General features: G+C 44.1%; 1 protein-coding gene across 15 annotated transcripts in view; it reads left to right on the forward strand.

The window, feature by feature from the left end:
• The window catches only part of TMC5 (transmembrane channel like 5), a 52552-nt gene extending 39365 nt beyond the window's left edge, over window positions 1-13187 (forward strand). For 14 of the 15 annotated variants that reach the window (XM_039490507.1, XM_039490510.1, XM_039490506.1 and 11 more), the window contains 7 exons: window positions 330-463; window positions 2032-2205; window positions 4627-4705; window positions 7414-7500; window positions 11038-11139; window positions 11482-11524; window positions 12527-13187. In XM_039490507.1, the coding sequence (XP_039346441.1) occupies window positions 330-463; window positions 2032-2205; window positions 4627-4705; window positions 7414-7500; window positions 11038-11139; window positions 11482-11524; window positions 12527-12642 (735 nt within the window). In that variant the 3' untranslated portion in view covers window positions 12643-13187. The remainder of the gene's footprint in view (window positions 1-329; window positions 464-2031; window positions 2206-4626; window positions 4706-7413; window positions 7501-11037; window positions 11140-11481; window positions 11525-12526) is intronic. The other variant, XM_039490518.1, reaches the window with a different exon arrangement.
• Window positions 13188-14148: the final 961 nt, after the last annotated feature.

A 14148-nucleotide genomic window follows, 5' to 3' on the forward strand; every position in this document is an offset into this window, starting at 1 on the left:
CAAATATTAAATGTTTTGTGGTCTTGAAAGTAGAATTGTACTATTGATCAAAACTCCCTTGAACTTTGGGGTTCAGGTGAAATGCCCCCTAGTCTGATTTTCAAAATCCTGACCAACAGAATCTTGTTTTGCCTCTCACTATTTGAAAGGCTGTACTTTATAATGATGTAGTATATTTGTTGCTGGAAGTGCTGTTTGGAAACTGTTGATGAATGCTATTCCTATGAATTTGCTAGCAATTTCAATGGGATTGAGTGAAACACAGTTATTTAAGTGGCATGTAACACAACTCCATCTCTGTGTGTGTGTGTGTGTATCTTTTTTTAAAGATCAGTCTGATGAGGAATTGCCAACCACCTCGCAAAGTCTGGAGGGCTTCTCAGATGACAACGCTCTTCATTTTTCTGCTGTTTTTCCCTTCCTTTACTGGAGTCCTGTCTGTAATGGCGGTCACTATCTGGAGGTAGGAAAGAGCATCAGCATTCAGTCTTCACTATCTCTAAACTGAATTACACCTTAATCAGAAACCAAACAGGGTGGAGATATTTTAATACATACTGAAGAGAAATCTTCATTGTCTTCCACTGAAAGGTTTTGAGTGTTACTCATAAACTGTTCAGGACTCTAAAGAACACTATTGCAAACTCAGATTTGAAGTTAATCCCTTGAAAACTGTGCTCAACTATTGAAAGAGAGTGGAATTGAGACCGTGCAGCTCCCCTCAAAGATCTGAGGGATGAGAAGGAAGCAGAGGAAGGTTGGTACTGGCCTGTGACGTGGGTAAACCAGGTTCATTTCTTTCCTCTGCCACAGACTTCCTCTGTGATTTCAGGCAAGTCACATGGTGTCCCTTTGCCTCAGGTCTCTCATCTGTAAAATGAGAGAGAGTAGAATTTCCCTGCTTCACAGCGTAGTGTGAGGATAAATGCACTAAAGACTGTGTGAGGCGCTCAGATACTATGGTAATGGGAGCCATGTAGGTATGATAAATAGAAGCTGCTATTCCTGTTTGTCCATTTTCCCTACATTCACTTCTGCTCTCCCACCTGGAGGAACAAAAGGCAGCCCAAGAAACAATGCAAGATGTGTGGAGGCAGAAAACTCCTTATAAGAAAAATCAGATGAGTTGCAAACCTCTGTTTGGTGGCTTGTGTTTGGTTTGGTTATTAAATGGAACATTTGCTGTGACAGTCTGGCTCTCCCGCCTCTCTTTCTTTCTCTCAGAAGTTTCTGTGACAAACCCATTTCCTCTTCTCTCTTGCACCCAATACAGCAGCCTTGCTTGCTAGCTATCAAAAAGTGACTTAAGATCAAGGGCAGGCCTAGAAATAAGGGTTCAAGTGGGATGTTTCCTAGTAGATCTTCATAAACACTGGGAGGTTTCACTCAATTCAGATTTGCATGGCTTGGCTCCATTCCAGTCTCTGCAAACCAAGCCATCCACCTTATCACAAACAGAAACCTTTAGTAACCTACCTCATGAATGCTAAGACCTTTTTATTTTTAGTCTGAAAATTATTGCTTTTGCTAAGGGCTGAGTCACATCCTGTTTTTACCAAAAATCTTATCTGAATATTCTTCTACAAAAATGGGGCAGAAAAGCAAGGTGGTAGTGTTGTTGTTTTTATTAAGCATGCATAATGCATCTGTAAAAGCAGTGGTTTCTTACATTCATAAGTCTACTGCAAAATCTATGTAGCCTCTACTATGGCAATTAACTTGTTATAACTAGCTAGAGATTGGCAGCTGAAAGGCAGTGCTGCCCACTGATCTACTGTGAGAGGGTCTTGTGTCTCTGCTGAGATAGTCAACTGGGCCCATGCTATTGGCCGGGGACTCATGGAGCAAGCCCTCTATCAGTTAAGATTTGTTCAGGCAGTTACACTTCAGTGAGTTGAACTGCATGCGGTCTCCCAAGAAGACCTAGTACTCTGTGGCAATGAGTATAACTAACCCAAGGGTGAGGGTATAGAGGCCCAGAGGAAATGAACTAGCACTTTAAAAAAAATATACTTTGTCTTGTTTTTCCAGGCGGACGCCTTCTAAACAGTGTGGTCCGTTCCAAGGCTTGACCTCCATAATTGATGCCATTTCTGGGTGGATACACATATTGGACAGCTATTCCAGCTCAAAATGGGTGGTGTGGATTTATCATAATTTAATTGGAAGCGTGCATTTCTTCTTCGTCCTCACTGTCATCGTCCTGTAAGTGTCCATAAATGAAACTGAGTGGGGGAGAGAAAGTGAAGGAAACTTCTTCATGAGGCGTTCATTCTCTGTGATGAAAACTCAAAGGAAACTTTAAAGCTTCATTGGTGGAAACAATAAATATATTTATTGGCAGATTTTCAAAGGTCCAAAAGATTGGCCGGGTCTACACAAGGAACTTTTGCCAGTGTAGTAATGTTGATTAGAGGGTATTTTATTTTTGGTGACATTTTTATACCAGCAAAAACCCTAGTGTAGATGCAGTTATGGGTGGTAGGGGAAGGGGGTCCTTTTGCTAGCATAGCTTCTTTTGTTTCGAGGAACTAGTTATTAGCTATAGACTGTCTATATACTAGGAGGGTTTGTTGGGGTAGCTGGAACCAGTATACATTTTTTTCTAGGCTGTGGGCTAGCCAACACTGCAAAGCCTTTTAGTGCCAGAGATGCAGCGTATATTAACAAGAGGAGTTCATTTGCTGATACAAGCTGATCTTCACTGGGTTTTGCTGGCAGAGCTATGTCAGTTAGGGGTGTGATTTCCCCCCCCCCATCCCACCACCTCCACACGCTGCCAACCAACGTAGCTATGCCAGCAAAACTTTATAATGACTTGGTCTATGACTACACTACAGACTTCTGCTGGTCTAGCTATGTCAGGGGTGTGATTTGTGGCCAGCATAGCCTGTGCCAAAAGAAGCCCCTATTGTAGGCAGGGCCGCCCAGAGGGGGGGGCAAAGGGGGCAATTTGCCCCGGGCCCCGGGCTCCGCAGGGGCCCCCAAGAGAACAGCGGAGGCTCCCGCCTCCACCCCTCTCCTGGAGCCTTAGCACATCAAGCGGCGTGTCTCAGCCGGGGCCCCTGAGCTCCGCCCCGCTCAGAGCCGCGTGGTCAGGGGGCGGGGCTGGGAGCTTCGGCCTGAGCTCTGCTCCCTCCGCTGGGCCCGGAGCTCCCAGCCCCGCCCCCTCACCACGCGGCTCTGAGCGGGGCGGGGCTCAGGCCCTGCCGGGGACACGCTGCGGCTGTTCAGCCGAGGCGCTGAGGCTGCGTGTGAGGAGGGAGCCGGGGGTAAGAGGCTGGGGCCGGGGGGGTTGGCTAAAGGGCAGGGAGCCCTGGAGACAGTCAGGGCAGAGGTTGGGGGAGGGGGCAGGGAATGGGGGGGTTGGATTGTGGGTGTTCTGGGGGGGTGGATAGGGTCAGGGCCGCCCAGAGGGGGCGGGGCAAGAGGGCGCAGGAGCTTCTTCGCTCCCGGTCTCCGCCGGCGGGGGGTCCTTCTGCTCCGGGGCGGAAGGACCCCCCACTGGCGAATTACCGCCGAAGCGGGACCCGCCGCCGACGTGCAGCCCGGTCTTCGGCGGTAATTCGGCGGCGGGGGGCCCTTCCGTTCCGGGACCCGCCGCCGAAGTGCCCCGAAGACCCGCGGCGGGGGGGCCCCCCGCCGCCGAATTACCGCTGAAGACCGGGCTGCACGTCCATGGCGGGTCCCGCTTCGGCGGTAATTCGGCGGCAGGGGGCTCCCGCCGCGGGTCTTCGGGGCACTTCGGCGGCGGGTCCCGGAATGGAAGGGCCCCCCGCCGCCGAAGCCCCCGGGCCCCCGGAATCCTCTGGGTGGCCCTGATTGTAGGTGTAGTTATACCAGCAACACTGTGCTTTTTACCTGAAAAGCTTGGTTAACTGCTGTACCAGAACAAAGCACTGGTAGGTTGGTATAGCTGCATCGGCACGAGGACCCCTTTGCTATCTTACTAGCATTCCTATATACCAGCAAAGCACTCCTAGTGTAGACATGGCCTAGTATAGACCTGGCTTCGGCACGTAATTCCCCTTGGCTCCTAACTGCCATTTGTGCCTTTGAAAAGCTCTCCCAAAGCAGTTATGGGGTTTGCCCAAGTCTCCATAAAGCAGCAGGAAAACTGGGAATAGTAGATGAGTCATTGCTCCCGGTCTCATAGTCCAAGCACAATCCCTTCTAAGAGTCAAATCCTGATTCCATAAAACTCAATAACAAAACTCCAAGAGATTCCAGTGGAACCAGGATTTGCCTCTATGTGATAGTTATTAAGGTTCATTAATTGGCAGGGGAAGGGGAGGGACAGTGCCGACAACTGGTACAAGGTTGGTTGAACACAATGGATTCCTGGCTAGAACTAAAAGGTACCTTGTGGTGTTGACCTGCCTGCCTGGCTTGTATTTGTGTCAGAGCCCATACAACTTTGGGTCTTTCCCAATAGAACTTCTGACCCATTTAGTATTTGTCTGGGGCACAGTGGGTGAGGTAATATCTTTTATAACAACGCTGCATATTACTTATGAGTAATCATTGAGTAAAGTGAACACTATCTCTTCTTGTTTGACAGTGATTCGGAAGAGAAGCATCACCCGAATATAAATACTTGTGTGCTGTACTTTCTTTTCCTTTCAGAATTATCACATATCTTTACTGGCAAATAATAGAAGGAAGAAGGATAATGGTCAGACTCCTGCATGAGCAAATTATTAATGTAAGTTTGTTTTTCAGATTTCTGTTTAAAAAAAAGACAGGCAGCAAACATGTTAGCTGGTTTCCTCATGTCCGTTGCATATGACGCTTGCAGGCAGAGAGGTTTCTGTTTTGGCACAAGTGAGAAGAGGAAATTAACCTCCTAAACACACTTGACTAATCAACCTGGTATGCAGTTTATTTTAAGGTTATACAGAGCAAGGAAACGGTTTGTTTCCACAGAGGTGTGGTGTCAGACGGCTGGGTGTCAGGATATGGTACTTTCAGGAACTAGTAGTCTGATCCAGCTCTGCAGACTGTGTGTCTTTGTTAGATTTGATTTCTAAATAGACAGAAATTGAATTGGTGGGTTTAGCCTTTTCAGTGAAAACACCATTCCCATTAATCCTAATGCCTAAGAGGACAGTAAAACCTGGGTGTTGTAAAAAACACCACCGAGCAGTTGCTTTATTTTATTTTTTTTGGTGTAAAAATAAAAGTACAATTAGTTTTACTTTTGTAAATATTATTTTTATGCTTTTTGCTTGGTATGTGTGAGGAGGGTCTGAAGTTCATCATCCCAAAGGCTTTTGTGACAATAAAGACAGACTTAGAGTAGCACCTTGAGTTGTGTGAAAGTTTTGGGTCATCCGCCCCCATCCCTGAGACTTTTGGCTAATCAGGATTTGATTAGTCTGGAGAGCTGGCTGGCTTGCTAGGGGGAGGACAGGGGCTGCCAGAGCTGACTCACTTTCTGAAGCTGGGATGTGGGGCCTATTTTCTGCATGTAAAGTCTGTGTAGAAGTCACCTTGGGTGAAATTCAGCAGTTGGCGAAGGTCCTATGTATGCTCCTTGGGCGCGAGAATAAGAATTGTCGTGTGCCAGGGAGGTAGGCTCCATGCTGGCTCTGAATGTACTGACATGTGGGCACCACTGGATCTGTTCTAGTGGCCAAGTCAACCCCACTGGAGGCAGAAAGAGCCAGCCTGTTGGGTAGAGTAGTGACTGCAGAGGGGCTGTACTGCAGGCTTCCTGTCTGCCTGCCTGCAGCTGGAGGAGATGATTTTATCTCTCCTCACCCTGCGCCACCTCCCCTGCAGGGTAGCTACGTAATCTGTTTAATCAGATTCCTGCAGGATTTGAGAATGTAACTATATGCGTAACAACTTCCTCTTCTGCATTCTCTCAGCTGGCTTTGGGAAAGCTAGTGCTTCAGGCTGCATCTCTCCCTGCCTCCTCAGTAAACCTTTGGGGTTACAGCCTGTGACGGGTGCGGTCACAGAAACCCCCCTTGGGACTGTCACCTTATGTGCTGAGATTACCTCTGAGCCCATTTTCCCTGCCAGCTTGGGACTCCAGAATCCTGTCTTGTTGAGCGAGACACGCTAGCCTGCTGCAACACAGGCCCAGGTCTGGTCCATGCCCTCAAAGCTGCAGACTTTAACCAAAAACTGCTCAGCAGGTCACCTATCTCCAGCACCCAGACACCCAGCTCCCAATGAGATCCAAACCCCAAATAAATTAGTTTTACTCTGTAAAAGGCTTATATAGGGTAAACTCATAAATTGCCCACCCTCCATAACACTGATAGAGAGAGACACACAGCTGTTTGCTCCCCCAGGTATTAATCACTTATTCTGGGTTTATCAATAAACAAAAGTGATTTTATTAAGTATAAAAAGTAGGATTTAAGTGGTTCCAAGTAATAGACAGAACAAAGTAAGTTACCAAGCAAAATAAAACAAAACACGCAAATCTAAGCCTAATACATTAAGAAACTGATTACAGATAATATCTCACCCTCAGAGATGTTCCAAAAAGCTTCTTTCAAAGGCTAGACTCCTTCCTATTCTGGGCCCAATCCTTTCCCCGGCAATGCCCTTGTTCGTTCCAGCAGACATCTTAGGTGGAAACTAGGGGTTTTCTCATGACTGGAAGCTCCCTTTGTTTGGTTCCCCCCCATTTATATCTATAGCACAAGGTGTGAATCTTTTGTTTCTCTGGGTCCCCACCCCTCGTTATAAATGGAAAAGTATGAGGTTTAAGATAGATTCCAGTATCAGGTGACATGGTCACATGTCATTGTGAGACCCCCCTCCATTCTTCCAGGGCTGGCAGGCACATATGCAGGAAGGCTTGCTGGTAAATAAACCATTTACAACCAATTGTCCTAGTCAATGGGAGCCATCAAGATTCTAAGCAACCATTAATGGCCCAACTTTGCCTAATTACAATATGACCTCAGAGTTATACTTCATATTCCTAGCTTCAGATACAAGGATGATACATGCATACAAATAAGAAGACTATTCAGTAGGTTAAAACCTTTATTCTGATACCTTACAAGAGACCTTTTGCATGAAGCATATTCCAGTTACATCATATTTACACTCATAAGCATATTTCCATAAAACATTATGGAGTGCAATGTCACACAGCCCATCTAGAGATAAGTTTTGACTAATGGAGTTAGAATAACTTGGGTCTTATCTACTCTGGGAAATTATTCTGCTATAAATATGCCAGTCAATTTCTGTTATAGCTGTGCCACTATAACTCTCTTGTGTGGGCATGATATTCTGGAATAAATGTGATTTTATTCCACAATTATTCAACTTTGATTGTAATTACTATCCTGTTCAATTTCCCTGTGTAGACAAGCCCTGCGATTGCATTAGGAATAATATGTACATTCAAGATAATAACATTCATTTTTTTCTTTATTGTAGGAAGGAAAGGATAAAATGTTTTTACTTAATAAACTACGTGCACTGCAGACATCAAAACTAGACCCACCAAAAGGAGAACAACAAGAGGTCAGTTCAAAGGCGTGGGTGTTTGTGTTGTTCACATTCTTTAGATAAATGATCACAAGGCCAGAAGGGAACACTATCTATGAACTGCTGATTTTATAAATCAATCACCATTTGGGGGTACAGCCACTCTAGTTGTTAACACCTTTGCAAAAGCTAGTCTGGACAATGCTAATGCACTTGTAATTTACCCAGGGGATCAGCCTAAGGTCCAAATCTCAAGTAAAGACAACCTCCCTGTTGGTGTTTACAAAGCCAAAGGAAAACCTTGATAATGTAGACGTGACAGTCACAAAAGGGATCATCCATTCTCAGGCCTCCTCTAGACTAGGGGAAAAGGTGTTTTCCCCCTCACCCCCAACTGAGTTAGGTCACAGGAGCTTATAACTCCATAGAAAACCCCATTCAACGTGAACATGGAGAGGTTTTTAATACCTTTTGGCTTGAATTTAATAGGTGAAGGTTAGCCTGAAGTGGGGTTTTCAATCTTTAAATGAGCTCAACTGAGCTAATTTGACTTGAAAAAAGGACCCTTTTTTCCTAGCCTAGACAAGGCTAAGGTAAGAGTCTGTCCCTGGAGCGGATTCAGCCCAGGAGAGTTGTTCTGATGTTGATGTGCTATCCTGTGTTCGGCTCCTTGTGTATTGTCACTCAGTATCCTGCTGGGATAGATGGATGGAGCTCTGAAATAAGACAGGAATATTCCTGTCTAATTTCCTTCTACCATTGTGCTGGTCTCAAGTGCTGGTTAATCACATCCTGTGTTCTCCCCTATCTTCAAAACTCTTCTCTGGGCTCTTTAATGCTAAGACCACTTGTTTCTCTGTTACAGCCATTCTGCTTTTCTTTACTGATTCCCCTCTCTTCCTACATCACCCCCCACAAAGCCACCCGAAAGAAAGGGAAGCAAGCTAAAAAAATAATAATAAAGGAAACAAAGGAAAAGAGCCCAAAGACACACAGAAGAAAATAAACTCTTTTTATCTCAGGAAGCTCAGTGCATCCAAATTCTCAAGCAGCATAGACAGAGCAGGCTACTTGCTATGGCTTCTAGTGCAGATGCCCAAGCTCTGATGCCTTTCCTCTACAATGCACAGTACTCTTCTATTCCACCTAGTTATTTGTATCTAAAGCAATAAAAGATTCTTGTGGTAACCGATGAATTGTCAGTGTAACTCTAGAGGGCCAAATATGCCAATCCAGAAAACAGGAGACAGACCACGAGCATAGCATAGTGGTAAGAGCAAGGAACTGGGAGCTGAGATCTGAATTCTATTCCTGACTTGCTGGGTGGCTTTGGGCAAGTAATGGACATCTGTGCCTCAGTTTCCCCATCTGAAAATTGGGAGTTATGAGATTCACCTGCCTTTGAGATTATTTGACAAAGGGTTCTGTACAGTGCATGCCAAAAGCACTATTGTTATTTCTCAGTATCTCCACGAGATGGAGACAGGAGCCCAATAAAACTTTGTAGCACCAATTCTTGAATAAAAGGCACTAACTTGCCTAAGCAGGCCTGTTGACATTGTCTTCCAGACAGCTGGAGATGCCTGTCCCTAAGCTAATGAACTCAAAGCACTTTGGAGGACAGGATTAGAGTTCAAAATGACGTTGATAAATTACAGAATGGGTTTGAAGTCAACAGATTAAATTCAATGAAGACAAGTGCAAAGTATTACACCTAGGAAGAAAAAAATCAATCTGCCCAAGTACAAAATGGGGAATAATTGGTCAGGCAAGCAATACTGCTCAAAAAGGACCTGGGGGTTGTAGTGGATCACAAATTGAATATGAGCCAACAATGTGATACAGCTGCAGAAAAGGCTAATATAATTCTTGGGTATATTAACAGGAGTGTTGTATATGACATCAGAGGTAATTGATCTGCTCTATTTGGCACTGGTGTGGCCTCAGCTTGAGTATTGAGTCCAGTTTTTGTCACCACACTTTAAGAAAGATATGGACAAATTGGAAAGAGTCCAGAGGAGAGCAACAAACATGAGAAAAGGTTTAGAAAACCTGACCTACAAGGAAAGGTTTAAAAACACTGGGTATGTTTATTCCCGAGAAAAGAAAGCCAAGTGGGGGGGACCTGATAAGTCTTCAAATATGTTGAGGGCTGTTATAAAGAGGATGGTGACCGATGTGTTCTCCACGTCCACTGAAGGGAGGAAAAGAAGTAATGACCTTAATCTGCACCAAGAGAGAGTGTGGTGAGATATAGGGGAAAACTTTCTAACTATAAGGATTGTTAAATACTGGAACAGGGTATTAAGGGAGGTTGTGGAACCCCTGCCACTGGAGGATTTTTCAGAGCAGGTTAGACAAACACCTGTTGGGATGGTCTAAATTTACTTAGTCCTGGCTTAGCGCAGGGGGCTGGATTAGATGACCTCTTAAGGTCCCTTACAGCCCTGCAATTTCTATGACTCTATAAAATGTTTTGAGGGTGGTTCTCTAACTTGTGGCAGGAATAGCCTCACTCAGTGCTTCACATAAGGAGAGAGTTCATTTTTCTTTTCTCTCCCCAGTGCACTGTGCTCCTTGTTCCTATTAAAGTCTAATAGTGAAAATTCTACTGATTTCTTTGGGGGCAGGATTGAATTCTTTGTTGGGGCTGCCCTCTGCTTTCAGCATCCTATCTTCATGGATAGATTAAGGCTAATCAGGGATTGAATCCACCAAGATTTTCTTTTTTAGACCTTCTAAAAACATGTGTGTCTGCTTGGGCTGGACAGCCCTGTCCCTGACAGATCTCTGTGTGCTTTATTATTAATATATTATAAAGACAGGGACCTCCACCCTTCTACTCCCCCAGAGCCACTTTTCTCTTGTTGGCTGTATCATGCTCTTCCTGCTGCCTTTTTTTTTTTAAAGGCATCTAGTATTGATCAGCTCTGAGGGCAATAACATAAAGACACTGTCGTGACCCTTTCTCTGCCAAGAGGGATGCATAGGGCAACCCAGGAGTTGGATGAACCTCTTTGGATAAAACAAGAGTAGATGACACACCAAAGTTAAATTGAACCTAATGCTTTTTGGAGACTTGGAAGATGTCTTTTTTTTTTCTTTTTTAAAATTGCATCTCTGGTGCTAGTTCTTCTAGTATTTCCAGCCAACCTGAACCCAGGACATGTACAAATCTAGCAAGGGACTCTTAAAATTTTATGATGACTGGCTGTGAGTTCATGCTCTCTGAGAGAAATGTGTGCACTTCAGGGTTAAGTGAGCAATTGCAGTGAATGACAACTGCCTGGTGACAGGGCATCTGCCTACATGAGCAGTCCTGGAGTGAGGATGTGAGCATATAGCCCTCCCTAACACCTAGAAAAATGTTAATAGCTTCCAAAATATGCATTTGCCTGGGACTGGGCTAGCCCCCTTGCAAATGTAGGTGCCAAAACACACTGCAGGTGGAGCTGGGGGAAATAGAGCGCTGAGAAATAGGCTACATACTTGGGGCTTGGGAGGAATAGTATCCACAGAACAGCTACAGTCGTAGGTATGTACATGTTGCTAATCTGACATGCTGTCTTCCAGAGGAGTTCATCTTCGTACCAGCCATATAGACGAGCTGCTCCGCAAATGACAGCCTCCCTAGAAAGGCCATTTGGGAGAAATGGAAGCGACTTCTATGTTGAGGTATGATAAGCCAGCCAAGAAAAGGGTCAGTCTACACTCTACAGGGTACTTGTATGGAAGATAGTAGTTTTCATGTGGATGTTGTGATAATAATAGGACCTCCGCAGTTTGCAGACACCATTATCCACCCACCTCAAAAACTATTTTTAATATAAAAATGTATCAAGAAAAGCTTTCAGAACAAAACCCAACTAGTTCTTCACAAAGCCACATAAGGTTGGCAGAAGCAAAGGATATGTTTGTTTAAGTGATCTAAGTTTGCTTTTAAGCGTAAGGTAACAGGCATGGTGGTGGGAAAACATGGAAGTAAATATTCTGATTTACTGTGAATTTTGTTTTCAGTCCTCCTCTGCTGGGATACCGGAAAAGACGAGCCTGTCTCCTGGTAAGTAATAACTCTCAACACAGAGAAAACAACTCACAGAAGTTCAGCTCAGTAAGATTTTGAAATGCAGTAGGTCAAAGTACCATAATGGCTACAGAATTCTGTCTTCCTCCGATGAAGGGTAGGAACAAATAATCAGATTAGACCATTAAAGCCAACATCTTCAGAAGTGGACATTGGGTATTCATGCCTCAGTTTTTGAGTGCTCGACTATACATCTTGGGCTCCACTAGGGTACACCTTTAGCTCTACTTGATGTCAATGGGAGCTGTGTGAGCTTAGCACCTCTGAAAATCAGGCCCAAGCTGTGTCAAACTGGGCATCCAAAATCAATGGCTACTTTTGAAACGTGGTGGCAGACTTGTGTGTACCTGAAAAGTGAATTCCTTGAAACAAATGAAACCTCATGTCCTCTTAGGGGACTAGGCCTGGAGGGAATACTGTATCAGTAAGGGTTGTACTTCACTTTGCATTTGTTTCAAAGAGGGTTATTAAGGGTATGTCTACATTACTCACCGAATCGGTGGGCAGCGATCGATCCAGCGGGGATCGATTTATTGCATCTAGTCTAGACACAATAAATTGACCCCTGAGCACACTCCCATCGACTCCTGTACTCCAGCGCCGCAAGAGGTGCAAACAGAGTCAACGGGGGAGCGGCAGCAGTCGACTCACCATGGTGAAGACATCACAGTAAGTCAATTTAAGTACATCAACTTCAGCTATGTTATTCACATAGCTGAAGTTGTGTAACTTAGATCGATTTCCCCCCCCAGCGTAGATCAGGGCTTAGTGTGTATGGTGTCCTAGAATTTTCATACAGCCAGAAGCAAGACAGGCATGGAATCTCACACATGAGCTTGATCTGGCTTGCACACACATGTATCTTCCTTGTACTTGAGAGATGGTTTAATTTACCAGCATAGGCACTTTCTTACAAATGGAGGGCTAACATTGTTATATGTGCACTCACCAAGTCCATCTTACTTCCCTTGCTAAAAGCAGATGAAGAAGGACGCCAACCAGGGATTTCTGAGACCCTGGCGCTGGCTCTGAGAGCCAGACAACAGGCTGAATGGGAAATGGAGGACAACGATGACGAGGACTTTAGACCATGAACTGTATGAAGCAATTATGCATACTAATCGCTAGAAGTACTTCTAGTAAACATCACTGTTTTGCACTAATGGTTGGAAACCCATTGGAAATGACTGACTTTTTCAAATAAGCTAAGGAAAAAAATTAAAGCAAGAACACATCAGAAAATGCACTTTATCAATTGCAGTTTAAATTTTATAATTTCATAGTAAATGCACTGTACTATTTTGTTTTAAAAAAATGAAATCTTGATAATAGCAGACCTCTCTAGCATCTATGAAATCTCTTGCTGAAATATAACAAATGACCACCATTCATCAGGTTAGGGAGGAATTTTTTAATTGTATCAATGTAATGTGTGCCTAATGACAAATGCAAATTACAATTCTGGAAGCCTTGATGATATTCTTATATCTGACTTGTTTTGATCTGGCTGCTGTTAGCTGTATTTTTTAAAAACAGAAATGAAGTATTTATAAAATAAAGATTCTAGCCTATGTAAAACAACTTGTAAAGTAAATTGTGACACAGATTAGTGAATATAAATCTGTTTGTGTGAATCCTACTGCTGTCAGCCTCTCTCTCTACACAATTAAGATTACTAATCTTTTGCACCCTTTTTGACAGAGGTTAAAGCGTCATTTTGGAATGGCTATAATGTGATAAACTCTAATCTTATCTGAATTGCGTTTTTTTGTGGGTATTATTTGTATTATGACTTCATACCACTTACATCAGCTTACGACAGAAATCCTTTTTCTTCATATTTGTGGCAATTCCAGCTGCCACCTGGTACATGTTAAGCTACAAGCACAAATTGTAAACAAAGGGTCAATAGCACCTAGATACTCCAGTGTGCTTTGGAAATATCTGAGGGTTTTATCAACGTGATTTTGGGCTGCATGTTGCGCTGCTTCTTTTGTTGCAGCAGTCTTTGCCACCTGCAGAGCCCTAGCCTGGTTGTGCTGTCCATCTCAATCTGGCTCTCATTTCTTAGATACTTTTAAAGGTCTACCTTTGTCCTCTAGTTTTCCAACTGCTTTCCTAATTTAAGAATTCCCCTTCAGTGGGGTTACTGTTGTAACTGTTTTTCTCTGGGAATTGATTTCTTCTCCTGCTGTCGTCACTGTCATTTCACGTCTCCTGCTCAGCCCCCTCTTCTCAACTCATTTCCCTGGGTCACGTTTTGCTTTTTCTTTATATTTGTTTCCTACCTAATAGAATAGCACGAGTCTGCTTGAGGCTTCAGAAAAAAAAAGACAAATACTTGCCTCAAGGAGCTTACAATCTAAGCTAGCGCTGGAGAGACGCAACAGCTGAAGGTGTAGGAAGAGGATTGGGTTTACACAACGGAAGACTGAAGTATACAGTGTACACCTGGTGCCAGGGCCTGATGCATACATATTTAAGTCTAGGCTTTGTTTTGCAGTGGAGGAAGGTAACTCAGGAGTAGAATTGGCACTTTAAGGCTATTCAAAAGAATGGGGCTTTTGAGGAGGGATGGGAAAGTATGGGCTGCATGGCAT

This window comes from Mauremys reevesii, linkage group 10 (genome assembly GCF_016161935.1).
Source record: "Mauremys reevesii isolate NIE-2019 linkage group 10, ASM1616193v1, whole genome shotgun sequence".
NCBI lineage: Eukaryota > Metazoa > Chordata > Testudines > Geoemydidae > Mauremys > Mauremys reevesii.